Source organism: Boleophthalmus pectinirostris, unplaced genomic scaffold, assembly GCF_026225935.1.
Source record: "Boleophthalmus pectinirostris isolate CB_2022bp ecotype Guang Dong unplaced genomic scaffold, ASM2622593v1 HiC_scaffold_12, whole genome shotgun sequence".
Taxonomy (NCBI): Eukaryota; Metazoa; Chordata; class Actinopteri; order Gobiiformes; family Gobiidae; genus Boleophthalmus; species Boleophthalmus pectinirostris.
Genome location: NW_026571018.1, coordinates 9716543 through 9731680, shown reverse-complemented (window position 1 = coordinate 9731680; position 15138 = coordinate 9716543). Strand labels below are relative to the sequence as shown.

Here is a 15138-nt window from a genome sequence, read left to right as displayed (position 1 = left end):
CTAGATCTAAACCAGGTCTAAACTAGATCTAAACCAGGACTAAAACCAGGTCTAAACCAGGGCTAAAACCAGGTCTAAACCAGGGCTAAAACCAGGTCTAAACCAGATCTAAACAGGACTAAAACCAGGTCTAAACTAGATCTAAACCAGGACTAAACTAGATCTAAACCAGGACTAAAACCAGGTCTAAACTAGATCTAAAGCAGGACTAAACTAGATCTAAACCAGGACTAAAACAGGATTTAACAGGACTAAACCATGTCTCCTCTTCTTCTATCAATAATATTTTTAATACGGTTTAGTAAAGACTGGGCTTTTTTTTTTCTTTTAGCAGAAAAAACATCTTATGTGAAAATGTCCGACTTTGCTTCTCTACAGCAAATCAAGTAATCCAAAGTATTCAGATTATGTTACTCCCCTTAAATAATTTAATGGATTCTGTTACAAACTACGTTTTGGGATATGTAATCTGTAATCTGTAGGGGAATACATTTTAAAAGTAACCTTCCCAACACTGCCCACAGTTTAACATCATTTACTATTTAACACTAACACAAGTTTTCATCTTATAACCAATGTGGAATTCATTATTTTATAGGCTGTTTTTAACCATAAAGGCACAGTCTACAGCAGGGTGACCAGATTTTCAGAATAAAAAATTGGGACACCCCTCAGAGTGTGGTGGTTGGTAATAATAAAAATGTGAATCGAGTGTGCAATAAAAAATAAAATAAAATCAATAACTAAAATAATAATAATAATAATAATAATAATAATAATAATAATAATAATAATAACTCAGCCCATTCATGACTAACATGTGTCAATATAGTCACATTTTGTTTGTGTTTTGGTCATTTTTAAGCAGCTTTTCTCTATTTTACCTAAAAAAAATGACAATGTGTGCCTCTCTTTACAGTTAGCAGGGATCAAATTGATTAAAAAATAGGAAGACCTGGGGCATTTCCTATATAAAACTGGAACAAATCACTGTTTTTTGATAAACTGAGAATAGAAAGGAGTCGAATTGAACAGGAAGCCTTTAGTTAGTAAGTAAGTCTTTATTTATTTAGCGCTTTTCACAGACACATGTCACAAAGACACTTTACAGAGCATTTATAGATTCATTATTCTTTTCTTTCCATACCAGGTGATGGTAAGCTATTATTGTAGCCACAGCTGCCCTGGGGCATACTGACAGAAGCACGGGTGCCATGCAAATTGGCGCCATCAGCCCCTCCGACCACCACCACCATTGTCATTATAGACAGTATAAAATATAATATTGTCATAAAACTAAAACTACTATCAACTACTATCTACCACATGTACAATAAAACTTGTACAAAATCCACCAGGGGTACACAGACAGACAGACACATACCAGTAAAACAGACTTATTTGTATTTATTTATTTAATAGGGACAGTGCATATTAATGAACATCTACAGCACTGCAGTGTAAATATTCCCGATTATAGTAAAATGCTCATTTCCATCTGTAGTCCCTCGGCACGTAACACCACAAATTTAACAAAGAAAAAACAACAAAAACAAGTGACAGTTCTGAATTAAAAGTGTCCACTAGTCTGTTTTTCCTTTAGCCGCTGTTTCAAGTGGGATTTAAAGTGGTCAGTGGAGTCTCTTATTGATAATGGGAGACTGTTCCAAAATTTTATGTCTCTGACTGAGAGCACACTTTGTCCGAATGTGGTGCGTCTGTGTGGAGCTCACAGTCCCCCTGAGCCGTGGCCCTAGTTCACCTCCCACTGACAGTTTTTACTTTAATAAAATCCTGTAATGGAGGGGGGACAGGTCCATGCAAAACTTTAGAGATTTGAGACTAAAGTGACTAAATCCACTGAACTCCAAACTGGGACTGTCACGGGGAAATAGGGATGCCTTCATCTTTGTCCATGAGTCTCCAACCTGCAGCTCTCCATCCCCTTCCAGGTAGCTCGCCAAGGGATTTCTGAAAATTACATATTGTGCTTAATAATAATAATAACTAAAATCTAATTATTTACCATTGTAAATGTACAATTTTGATGCCTAACATTTGCACTAATGAATGGATAATGGTTTATGTTTTATAAATTTAACATAAGATAAGATAAGATAAGATGTGCCTTTATTAGTCCCACAGTGGGAAAATTCCATGTTGCAACGCACAATTCAAGAACAGCAGGAAAAGGTAACATGCAATAAAACAAGATAATAGATAATGGCTTAAAAATTATTTCAAAGTTGAATGACACATGTTCAGTGTTAACAGTGTTTGTTGTACAGTTTGACAGCAGCAGGAAGGAAAGACCTGCGAAACCTCTCCTTCTAACTGTTCCCTATCTAAGGCTCACCATGGCTCATATACTTTATCAGTTTCTTATGACCTCTAAAATGAGTAGCACTCTGGCATTTTCATTTTGTAAAGGTAGCTCAGCAGAGTAAAAAGGTTGGAGACACCTGCCCTAGTCTAAAGCCTATATATATGTTATATCAAAAGGTTACACAGTAATCCAATGTCTCCCACTTTTCAGTGTTAGTCCCAGTCCTTTTCGACAAGGCAAAATGCACAAAGCAGTGCTGGAAAGTATCTGAATATCCTACATGTACTGAGAATATGTATTCAGAATACTAATTTTGAGTACGAGAATACAGTTATTTTCTAAAATCAAAGGAATACATGGGAGTGATCAAGCACTCCCATGTATTCCTGCACAGAATATAATGAGGAAAAATATAAAAGAAAACATGTTTTAATGCAGGTATTCAGTATTCAAGCAAAGCATTCTTCACATCACTGCGGAGGAGTTAGAATGGAGTTAGAGACATACAGTTTGTCCTTGTTCTAAATTGCTGTATAGGCCTTTAGCCCACGCACATTTTATTGCTTTATTTTTCACAATAACAGTAAATACTTCAATTTACTAAAGACTCGCAGTGTTCTGTATTTTAAAGGTACACACTGCCTGGAATATTCCACAGTAGTATAACATAAAACGTATCTGTTGTTTCATCACAGATCCGAATTATAACTTGGCCTGCAGTTACCAGCTGGTTACCCCCTGCAAAGTTTTAATGGCACACTGTGGAACATTCTAGGCAAAGAAAAACAAGACAAGCAGAGGGCAAATTGTTCACCAGAAAGGTTAAGTGTGCAGGCTGTTTCCAATTCCCAGCTGCCACTTTTGACTTTGATCCTTAAGGTGGATCTTTATATTGTTTTCAGCTGTGTTGATCACATATAATTTTATATATTTTTTTTGTAATTCCTCTTTGCTTTGACAAACCGATTTACTGTGAAATGCCTCCTAAATATAACAAGGTGGTGTATACTTTTATTAACTATTTAAGATAAGATAAGATAAGATAAGAAAACATTTATTAGTCCCACAGTGGGGAAATTCAAGTGTTGCAACGCGCAATTCAAGAACAGCAGGAAAAAGATAACATGCAATAAAACAGATAATAAATAATGGCTTAAAAATAAATAATGGCTTAAAAATAATGTAATTATTTCCCATCTTCAATCTCTTGCATTGTCCACCAGAGGGTGCTGTAGAATCAACATTTGCTCCTTTTACGTTATAAAGATACAGGGTATCTACATAATAAACATCCCACAACATTCTAATCTATTTTATATTAAAAAGTTAAAGACATTTAGATAAATATTTTCATATCTGCTTATATTTCTTTGTAATGTGTAGCCAAGTCTATACCAGTTCTATTCCTCTGTATGATTTCGAGTATGAGTATGAGTCGCTCACTTGTTTATTGAATATATTGTGATTTTATTTACTTTACAGAAATTTTACAGTCATTGTTTACTTAGATCTAGCATGCAATATTTTTCGCTCGTTACTTTTTGCGCTCGTCAAATGGCCAACAACATTATTACGTGTCTTCTGCCTCGGCAAAATAGACTAATGAAAAAAACAAAACAAAATCTCTATAATAAATTTGACAGGTGATCACAATATGTACAATATTTTTGCAAAAGAAATTATAATAATGTGTACAATTTTTAACCGGAAGTCATAAAATGCATCGTTCGCATTCCCGCTTTTATTGTGAAAAGATTTCCGGTTGCTGTATTATTGATGGGGGCTTGTTGGCGGCCGGAGGACTGAAGTGGGACTGGAGCACTCTGTGGAATAAGACCGACTTTACCGCCGCAATCGCAGTATTTTCCGCCGCAATTCCTCCGCGGACATTTACCGGATAAACTTACCAAAGACGGGGCCAAGTTTTTACCCGTTTTAAGCGTAATTTAGGGACTGTTCTGGCCGGTGTTTCCTCGCTGTCTCCCCCGGCGCTGAGTGCTCGTTTGCCCGCTGCTCTACTCAACATGGAGGTAGCCTGTTCCCCGCAAGAAGAGCCCCTTTTTGGACCATTTTTGAGCTTTTAATCTGCATTTCCTCACGTTTTAACACATCAACTCTCACGATCGGTGCTTTTAAGTTGTTTTACGTTTAACTTATCGCTTTTGGTGGCCGTTTTCATCGCTAAAACAAGACATCTGTTGAGAGGACGCACTGCAACGCTCATGTTTTGTGGACCGTGGATAATTTACGAGAAGTAGTCCCGCTTTTAAAAGTTGTTCTTGGAGTTTAGGACGATCGCGAAGTTACTAAACATTTGCATACAACTTCGAAAACATTCAGCCATTGACTTGTGTATGTATGTGTGACAGTAGCCATTGCGTTTTATTGGATCTTGCACTTGGTTACAAAAGAGGAATGCATTGAGAATCATTGAGAATCACCATCAGCCACTGGATTTTACGTATTTGCGGATTATTATGGATTTTTCGGATTATGCGCAAGGCTGTGTGCCCAAAACGAAGCTGTGTTTTTGTCACTGAGCGCAGAAATAACTCGTTGAAGGCGATGATGACCGAGAAAAGCGATGGTTTCTGAATAAGTGGGCTTTGCATTTTACATGGGGACTGGCTGGACATGCCACGGAGCGAGCTGCCACTGCCCGAAGGCTGGGAAGAAGCCCGAGACTACGATGGGAAAGTGTATTATATTGACCACATCAACCAGTGCACGAGCTGGATCGACCCGCGAGACAGGTGAGGAGGTACCCCAGGTTGTGAGGAGGACGTACCCCAGCTTGTGAGGAGGTACCCCAGGTTGTACAGAGATACCCCAGGGTGTGAGGAGGAGGAACCCCAGGTTGTGAGGAGGTATGCCAGGGTGTGAGGAGGTACGACAGGGTGTGAGGAGGTACCCCTGGGTGTGAGGAAGAGGTACCCCTGGGTGTGAGGAAGAGGTACCCCAGGGTGTGAGGAAGAGGTACCCCAGGGTGTGAGGAAGAGGTACCCCAGGGTGTGAGGAAGAGGTACCCTTGGGTGTGAGTAGGAGGAACCCCAGGTTGTGAGGAGGCATGCCAGGGTGTGAGGAGGTACCGTAAGATGTGAGGAGGTACCACAGGGTGTGAGGAGGTACGCCAAGGTGTGAGGAGGTATCCAGGGTGTGAAGAAGAGGTACCCCTGGGTGTGAGGAAGAGGTACCCCTGGGTGTGAGGAAGAGGTACCCCTGGGTGTGAGGAAGAGGTACCCCTGGGTGTGAGGAAGAGGTACCCCTGGGTGTGAGGAAGAGGTACCCCTGGGTGTGAGTAGGAGTAACCCCAGGTTGTGAGGAGGTACGCCAGTTTGTGAGGAGGTACGCCAGAGTGTGAGGAGGTACCCCCGAATGTTAGGAGGAGGTATCCCAGAGTGTTAGGAGGAGGTACCCCAGGGTGTGAGGAATAGGTACCTGAGGGTGTGAGGAGGTACCCCAGGGTGTGAGGAAGAGGTGCCCCTGGGTGTGAGTAGGAGGTACCCCAGGATGTGAGAAGGTGGTGGCGGAGTGGTTAGCCTGGGCTGTCTCCTGTTATGATGCTGTGAATCTCAAAGGTGGATTGTGTAACTTTTCTAATGGATGGTAAGGTCACTAGTTGTCTCCATGGAGATGTTATTGCTTTGTCTGGAATGTTTCACAGTATGGTATTAAACCTTTCTATCTTCATGGAGATCAAACCAGGTCAGATCTGTGGAAAGGCGATCCCCGCTTACAGTCAGAATGCTTGTTTTTCTTGGTATTTTTGAGTGATAAAACCACCTGTAATTGAATAAATGTAAAGTAGATCTGTTTAATGTCATACTGTGGAACATTCTAAGCAGAGTAATCATGACAGCTCCATAGAAACAAGCAGATGACGGACCCCCAACCAAAAAGTTACACAGTGCTATTTGGCAATTATCAATCAGTGGACTAAACGACTTAAGATGTTATGAAACTTTAAAGGTGGATTGTGTAACTTTTCTGGTGGATGGTAAGGTCAGTAGCTGTCTCCATGGAGATGTTAGTGCTTGGCCTGGAATGTGCCACAATATTAGGGCTGTGCAAAAATACTGAATTATCGATATATATTGTTTGATTTGATGATACAACATCGATATCGTGGGCTGCTGTACCGATATATCGCCATGAGTATTTTTACGGTTATTTTACTAAATTATTTTGTGTAAGAGCTACAATTGTGTTGACATTTCACTGTTTTGATGAGTAAGATGATTGTTTTCATATTAACTCAGCACAAACTTAGAGGACTTTTAATATCACAGCCATGATTTAGCCTTTTTTTTTTCAGAGAATCGTATTAAATTGATTCCAAATATATTGTATCAAATCATATTGCATCAAATATGCACTGTATTGAAAATCTTATGTATCGAGGTATGTATCGAGGTATATATCGTATCGGCAACATCTTAATGATACCCAGCCCTATAAAATATGGTGTTAGACTGTGTTATTTCCATAAAAACAAGCATCCAACTCAATCCACTTTATTTATACAGCACATTTCAAACAGAAACAGTTTCCAAAATGCTCCACAAATACATAATAATAACAATAATACAATATAATGATAAAATAAACACTCAGATTTAATCACACTAGTCTTAAAATGATAAAACTAGTAAAGTTAAATACCAGTAAAAACACAGAATAGCAATAAATAAAATAAAACCAATAAAATAAAAGACACAGAGGACCACACAACTAACGCAGTGTTAAAATCCAGAGAATAAAAGTGGTCTTACAACGAGACTTAAAAACACTCCACTGTTTTTTATAGCATGTGACACATCAAGTTAAGTTACAGGCCAGATCTATGGAGAGGCGACCCCACTCACAGTAAGAATGCACGTATTTCGAGGTATTTCTGAGCTAGAAAAACAGCTGTAATTGAACGAACGCAAGATGGATACATGATTTAATGACGTCCTGTGGAATATTCCAGACAGAGCAATAATATCGTCATGGAAACAAGCAGATGGCAGACACTATCCCTGGAAAGTCACAAATTCCCCTTTTAGACGGATAAATTGGCACCATGAGAATTGTTTTATGGCCAGAATTGTATAAAGTTATTATATGTCGTAAAAAAAAAATCAAACTGACTTTCATCTTCTCAATTTAAGGTTATGCTTTTTCGAATAATTCCAGACAATTGTTATTTCTAAATTAGAGCAATAAATACTTCTTCCAAACACAATTTCAACCTAATATGCCTTAGAGTTAGTGAATTTTCTTATCCAATCCAACTTTATTTGTATAGCACATTTTAGAAACAAAAGTGCTTCACACAGCAATGCAACATTTTACTTTAAAAAAGAAAATCAGCAGAATTATGTTTAATAAAGACACTAATAGAAAAATAAATAAAATAATAATAATAATAAAATCAATGAACAAAAATAATAAAATCAATACATAAAAGCAGTACTAAAACTAAAAGAGATAAAAACAATAAATAAAATAAAAGACAAAATGTATAAAATCGTAACTACATAGTACAGAGTAAGAACGAGTCTGTCACCTGCTTGTCTCCATGGAGATGTTGTTACTTTGCCCTGGAATGTTCCGCATTGAAATAATCTCCATGAAGACACAGTAGGTTCCCAGGTACAGGTCAGATCTGTGGAGAGACCGCACCAGTCACAGAAAAAATTAATGTTTTGTAGACTATTCTGTATCAATAAAACATCTAGAAAGTAAGTAATATACGTTTTAAAAGTCCTATATTACACAAAATTTACTCTTGTGAGCTTTAAGTTAAGTTTGAGTATTTTTAGTCTGTAAAGCTCAAAATGTAATGTTCCACCTGATGATGACATGAAGTGGTAGTTTTCAAGTTAACATCTACCTTTTTTTAACCTTTTGTTCAGTAGAGATTGGCAATTCCAGGCCTGAAATAATCAAAATTGTTCTAGTGGAGGTGTGTGGAGTTTAAAAACACAGTGGAGCACTTCCTGTATTACCACATGACATCACAAGGTGGAACAGAGTATTTGAGACAGTATGAGAAGAGAACTCAGCCTAAATATGCAGGGTTTGTGTGTTGAACGTGTGTGAATGAAACAAAACAAAATTCCAGGTCTGTTTGTGATGAAGAAACAACATAACATAGATGAGAAAATAGCATCTCCATGGAAACCAAAAGTTACGCAGTGCTTCTTTAACTTCCTGCCTGCTCGTCTAACTCATGCCTTCTGTAATACCTACTTAATACCTTTCGGTAGTTTCCAGCGGGCTTTGTAATTGTGCGGTTCAAACGTAGTCTTCTTGTTCTTGTTGCGGTTGAGTCGGCTCATTTATTAGTAATGGCAGTGAGGAATGCTGCTGTTGTCATGAAAACACGGAGTAGAGTGACAGTGAAAGTGAGCGGTGCAGTTTTCAAAAGCCCCAAGACACGACTACAGATCTGTAAAACCAACAACTAAACCTGGATTATTCTGTTTAAGGTCCTATATTATGCAAAGTTCACTCTTGTGAGTTTTAAGCCGTTACCTCCTCAAAAACAAACGTGGAGTTTTGTTTCGTTTAGTTTCGTTTCATTGGCCACGTTTACATGATGTCTTTAAATTAGGAATTAATTGTTCTGAATTAAATAGCTTGTAATTAAAATTTTCTCCCTCAAGTTTACATGGAAATAATAATTCTGAATTGAGGTTTACATAGATAACATGATAAATCGGCTTCAGCTGCTACCAGCCTTTTTGTCATCTCGGTTTGTCGTTACTCCACGGACACAAACACGATCCAATCTTTTTTCGAAGTCCTTCTGATGATAATGAAGCAGCAGGTCGAGAATTCTCTCATCATGCTTTCTGTCTGTCAGCTGAGGAGGAGAAGGGAAGAGGAGGAAGAAGACAAACTGAGTCAACGGCTACTCTACCTCAGCCCACTCCCGCATCCCGCTCACAAATCCAAAGAGACGTGGATGAAAGTCCGAAGCGAGGACTGATGGAGCCTTATCGTCCAGATCGCGTCAGAAGGACAACCAAACTACATGCATTGAACGACTGGAAGTATTTTTAAGAAGAATAAACATTTGCATGATCAAGGAATTAATTAATTTGACTTTAAAATCAAAATAAACCACCCACTTACTTCAGAATTAAGTTTAGTTTAGTATTTTACGTGGTCTTTTTTGATTGGTCTTTTTTATTCAGAATTAAATTGTTTTTATCTGGAATTAAAGCTCTCATGTAAACGTGGCAATTCACACACCTTTATTATTAGTCTGTCTACATCTCCAAAGCTCAAAAGGTTCTGTTGCACTTTGTGATGTCATGTAGTAGGGGTGTAACGATATCCAAGTCTCAGGATACAATATCGTCACGGTGGAACCTCACGGTACGATATTTATTGCGATATCGTGGGAAAGCTCACGATATGGTGTGGAGGCTCACGATCAGGGATGTAACAATATCCAAATCTTACGTTACGATGTTTTCACGATACACATCTCACAGTACGATATTTATTGCGATATTTTGTGGAGGCAAACAAACTGTTAATATGCTACTTTTTCCTCTTAAAAGGCCTTGACAAGACTTCTGACAAGAATCCAAAGAACTAAGACTTAAAAGTGCTCAGAACTGTTATTTCTTCTTGTCGTCTACACTGAAATTCAGCAAAGGATCATGGTCTATGTAGTTCTCTCTTTTTTTTAGCTGTTGCTGCACCATAACTCTTAATTTAAGCAAAGACACTTGTAATTCGATATATTGTGATGGTCCACGATATTATTGTGAGAACTTTGACGATAAAATATCACGATATTTCGGTTAGTGTCACATCCTGATCATGTAGTGATGGTTTTCAAGTTAACATCCAAATTTTACCTTTAGTTCAGTAGAGATCGGCAATTCCAGGTCTGAAAACATCCAAATTATTCTAGTGAAGGTGTGTGGAGTTTAAAAACACAGCAGTGTTTCCCATAGATTTTGTTCAGATTGTAGCCGCACAAATCATTTTCATTTCCGTTTTTTTATTTTATGGGATATTAACATCACTTACTGCCTTTATTTAATCTTTAACCTGTCGTGTTTGACCAGTGTAATCGCTTTTATAAGTTTATGATAATACAATGAACAAGTCAAATTTTGTTAGGCCAGTATAGTGCAGGTTGTTTTTAGCCTGACACTGCGCATGACATCACAAGAGTGTTTTCAGTTTAAGAGAAGAACTAAGGAAGCTTAAATATGCAGATTTTGTGTGTTAAACATGTGTGAATGAAACAAAACACAACTCCAGTTCTGTTTTTTGATGAGGAAACAGCAGTGTAACATGGCTTAAACCTCAAAAGACTAAATTTTGTGTAATTTAGGAACTTTTAAGTATGAATGTTAAAGATAATTTTCTGTATTCGACAAACCAAACTCAAAACAGACTGTTGAAATACGTGGTGCATTCCTGAATCTGCACTCATTGATGTGGGGGGTGGTTTGATGGTTGTGACTATGATGGAAAAAATGTAGTGCGGTGCAAAATTCTTGCTTCATGGACATTTTGCAGTATTTTTTTTTTTGCCATGTTTCATCGGCTGGCCACTCATAATCACGCCGTAGACTGTAAAAACTCGTCAGTAATTTTATTTTCTAGACTAAAAGTACAAAAGATACAGGGAACTAATTATTACTTTTAAAACTCTGTAGTTAAAGTCACTTGTGTTGTAGTTTAGACCCCAAAACTCATTTGACAGTTTATGAAAATGTTTGGCCTGGTATTAAAGCTGTGCAATTATACAGTTTTGTGATTACTAGAGCTGTATGCCTTTAGTCGTTTAGTCGATTAATCGGTCTGTATTTTTGGCTAAAATTTGTATTTGGTCGATCAGTCCTTGTATTTACACTTAACTTGTACTTTTGTCTACAGAAATGGCAGTGTTTGCATGGTACAACCTTCAAATTTGGTGTCACGATTAGGGCTGTAACGATATCCAAGTCTCACGATACGATATTGTCACAGTATGAACCTCACGGTACGATACTTATTGCGATATCGTGGGAAAGCTCACGATACGGTGGGGAGACTCACGATTAGGGATGTAACAGTATCCAAATCTCTCAGTACGATGTTTTCACGATATACATCTCACGGTACAATATTTATGGCGATATTTTGTGGAGATTAACAAAACAAAAACAACTTAATGCTACTTTTTCCTCTTAAAATGCCTTGACAAGACTTAATCCAAAGAATTAAGACTTAAAAGTGCTTAAAACTGTTATTTCTTCTTGTAGTCTGCACTGAAATGGAGCAAAGGATCATGGTCTGTGTAGTTCCCTCTGTCTTTTTTTTTAAGCTACTGCTGCACCATAACTCTTAACTTAAGCAAAGAGATCTGTAATTCGATATATTGGTATGGTCCACGATATTATTGTGAGAACTTTGACGATACGATATCACGATATTTCAGTTATTGTTGCATCCCTAGTCACGATTATCGTGGTTAAAATAACTGCGATTTACGGTTATATCTTGATAATTATTAAAGCTGCTTTGACAGTTTCAGAATGTTATGGATATGAATAATTACACTTTTAATGTTATGAGTAAGTTCAATATTACAACAACTGTTATCGGATTGAAAACAATGATCTAGAAGAAAACATCATGGACAAGTAGCTTTTTTTCTGTACATTCTAATGATAAAGTGGCGATTATCTGGGAGATTCTCACACGAACATGACCTTCCCTTTTTAATCACGATAAACTATATTATTGTTTATTTTCCCATTTCTATTGGTGAGTGCAGTTTGTGTCAGATATGTAGAGATATGTAATAGTTTTGAGAGCTTTTGTTACGCTCCGTATTTGCTTTTGTGTTTTGGATGCTTTCATAAGATACTGTCAGCTGATATTGATTGGAAATTGCCATAGTGGTCCACACAACAGGCAGTTACAATATAAACTGCACTATTTGTTATTAGGGGTGGACAATAAACAAAATATGATAATTAGGGGTGTGCAAAAATTGAAATATTGATGTATCGTATCGTTTTAATGTGATTATACAGGATCAATATCATGGGCTGCTGTATCGATATATCGCCGAGAGTATTTTTTGGTGTATTTTACTAAATAATTTTGTTACAGCGCTACAGTTTTGTTGCTTGTTTAGTGGAAGTAACTCGTTTATGCGACACTTTTGATATTTTCACAGTTTTGAGGATTAAAATGTTTGTGTTTCATTTAAAATTTGCACAAAAAGTGGTTTAACAAAGACTTTTAGTGTCACAGTCATGATTTAACTATGTTTTTACTGAACCGTATGGAATCGATTTGAAATATATCATATCGAATTGAAAGTGCACTGTATCGTGGCCTCTGTATCGAGGTATGTACTGTATCGGCAACTTCTTATCGATACCCAACCCTAATGGCAATACTCGTTCGTGGGACATTTTATATAATCGTGATAATTGGCAACTGCTGGCATGTTTTTGGTTATTCTGTGGCCTTCGACTTTCTCCATCATGACCTCCACTAGATCAACATACGATTATATAAAAGTTGTATAAACCATCCATGTCCGTAACATTTTTACACTGTCAGCAACTTTAATAATTATCGTGATATAATCGTTAATCGTAATTATCTTGACCGTCATAATCGTGACACCAAATTTCAGTATCGTCCCATGCCTGTTTGTTATGCTTGTTTATATTACTTTGATTCCCTGAGCCAGTACTGGAACAGCTGTGTTGCGTTCACTGCCTTCTGGTAATAACAACGTTGCGTCTCCATCTGGGGCAGTGGCTTTAGGCTCTTCTGAGATTAATGCCCCGTAATCCCTCCAATCATCCCCGTGTCAAATCAGGGCCATTGTCTTTATGTAACTCTGTCGAACTTCAAACTAAACAACTCTCGTCAATCACATGGTCAAATATCGTATCAACAATATCATATCGATAATATAATAAAATCGTGGAAATCCCCAACAAAAATAATCGCCGTTTTATTTTTAGAATGTGCAGAAAAAAGAAATAAATTACATTATCCATCATCGTTTCTTCAAGATCGATTTTGTTTTTACTTATAAACAAAGTACACTACTATCAGTTGTTAGTGTCTGGAATGTTCCACAGCATGGCATTAAACCTTTCTATCTTCATGGAAACCAAACCAGATCAAGTTACAGGTCAGATCTGTGGAGAGGCGACCCCACTCACAGTCAGAATGCCTGTTTTGTAGATATTTTTGAGCTATAAAACCACCTGTAATTGAATAAACGTAAAGTAGAGCTGTTTAATGTCACACTGTGTAAACAGCCTGCCATGATAACAAATTTTAAAGTTCGATATATTGCTGACGAAAATACAGACGATAAACGATAATATTGAAAATTTAAGCCAATCATTCCAAAACCAAAGAGATTTAAACCACAGCAATTTTTCGAACACTACAACTTTGTAAAAAAAAATCATGAGCTGTAGTAAACAAACAGCAGAATGAAACACTTAGTACTTCGTTTTTCGCCCGTAATGACTCACTAAAGTTATTAATTTGACTTAAATATAGTACAATGACATCTCCGCAATCTCTGAATTTCAATATCGTCCCATGCCTATTCATAATTTTTTGCAGCGATTTTAGATATTGTTAAAGGTGCACTGTGTAACTTTTCTAGAGGAGGATCCGCCTTCTGCTTGTCTCCATGGTGATGTTATTGCTTGGCTGGAATGTCCCACATTATGGCGCTAAACGAATGTATCTCGCATTTATTCAATTATAAGAGTTTTTATTTTTCAAAACCACCACAAAAACGTGTCCTCTTACTGTAAGTGAGCCCATTTCTCCACAGATCTGACCTGTAACTCCACCTGGTAATGTGGCTGCTTGTCTGTCTCCATGGAGATAGTTAAATAAAATCAAATAAAAACAATAACATCTGTATGGAGTCAAGCGGGAGGCAGATCCTCTACCAGAAAAGTGTTGTCACGATACTAAAATTTCAAACTCTATTTCGGCTCATCTTCATGGAGATGTTATTGCTTTGTCTTGAATGTCCCACAGTATGGCATTAAACTTATCTATTTCCATTCAGACAAGCCCGCAATGCCTCCAGACCAAGTTACAGGTCAGATCTGTGGAGAGGCGAGCTCAGACACTGTAGGAATGTGTGTTTTTTGAAGTATTTTTGAGCAGTAAAACACCTGTAATGGAATAAATGCAATATACAGTTGGTGAGTTTAATGCCATACCGTGAAACCTTCCAGGCAAAGCAAAAATATCTCCATGGAAACAAGCTCGTGGCGGACTTCCTACCAGATAAGTTACACAGTTCAGCTTTTAAATGAATATCTAGTTTCAATTCTAGTATCAGATTTTTGGTATTTTTGACAACCCTATGAGACACGAGCAAGTATTTCTGTAGTTCACCTGTTTCCTGTCTCTCAGTAAGGAGGTTGTGGGTTAGATTCCTGATTTTTCTGGTTGCCTGATTGGGGTTATACCATTGCTCTGCTCGGAATGTTCCACAGTATGGCATTAAACAGCTCTACCTTTCATTTATTCAATTACAGGTGATTTTATAGCTCAAAAACACCTAGAAAAACATGCATTCTGACTGTGAGCGGATCGCCTCTCCACAGATCTGACCTGTAACTTGGTCTGGTTTGGTCTCCGTGAAGATAGACAGGTTTAATGCCATACTGTGGAACATTCCAGACAAAGCAAACAGGCATTCTGACTGTGAGCTTTCCGTGCATTTTGTAATTTTTCTTGGCTTTCCAACTATAAAAAGAAAACGTTCTGGTGTGCGTTCATTGTTTCACCATGGTAACCGC

General features: G+C 37.6%; 1 protein-coding gene across 1 annotated transcript in view; it reads left to right on the top strand.

Moving 5' to 3' along the window:
• The first annotated feature begins 4114 nt into the window (after positions 1-4114).
• Positions 4115-15138, top strand: part of wwc1 (WW and C2 domain containing 1) — a 95431-nt gene continuing 84407 nt past the window's right edge. Inside the window, exon 1 of the mRNA XM_055148409.1 lies at positions 4115-5079. Within this exon, the coding sequence (XP_055004384.1) occupies positions 4961-5079 (119 nt within the window). The 5' untranslated portion in view covers positions 4115-4960. The remainder of the gene's footprint in view (positions 5080-15138) is intronic.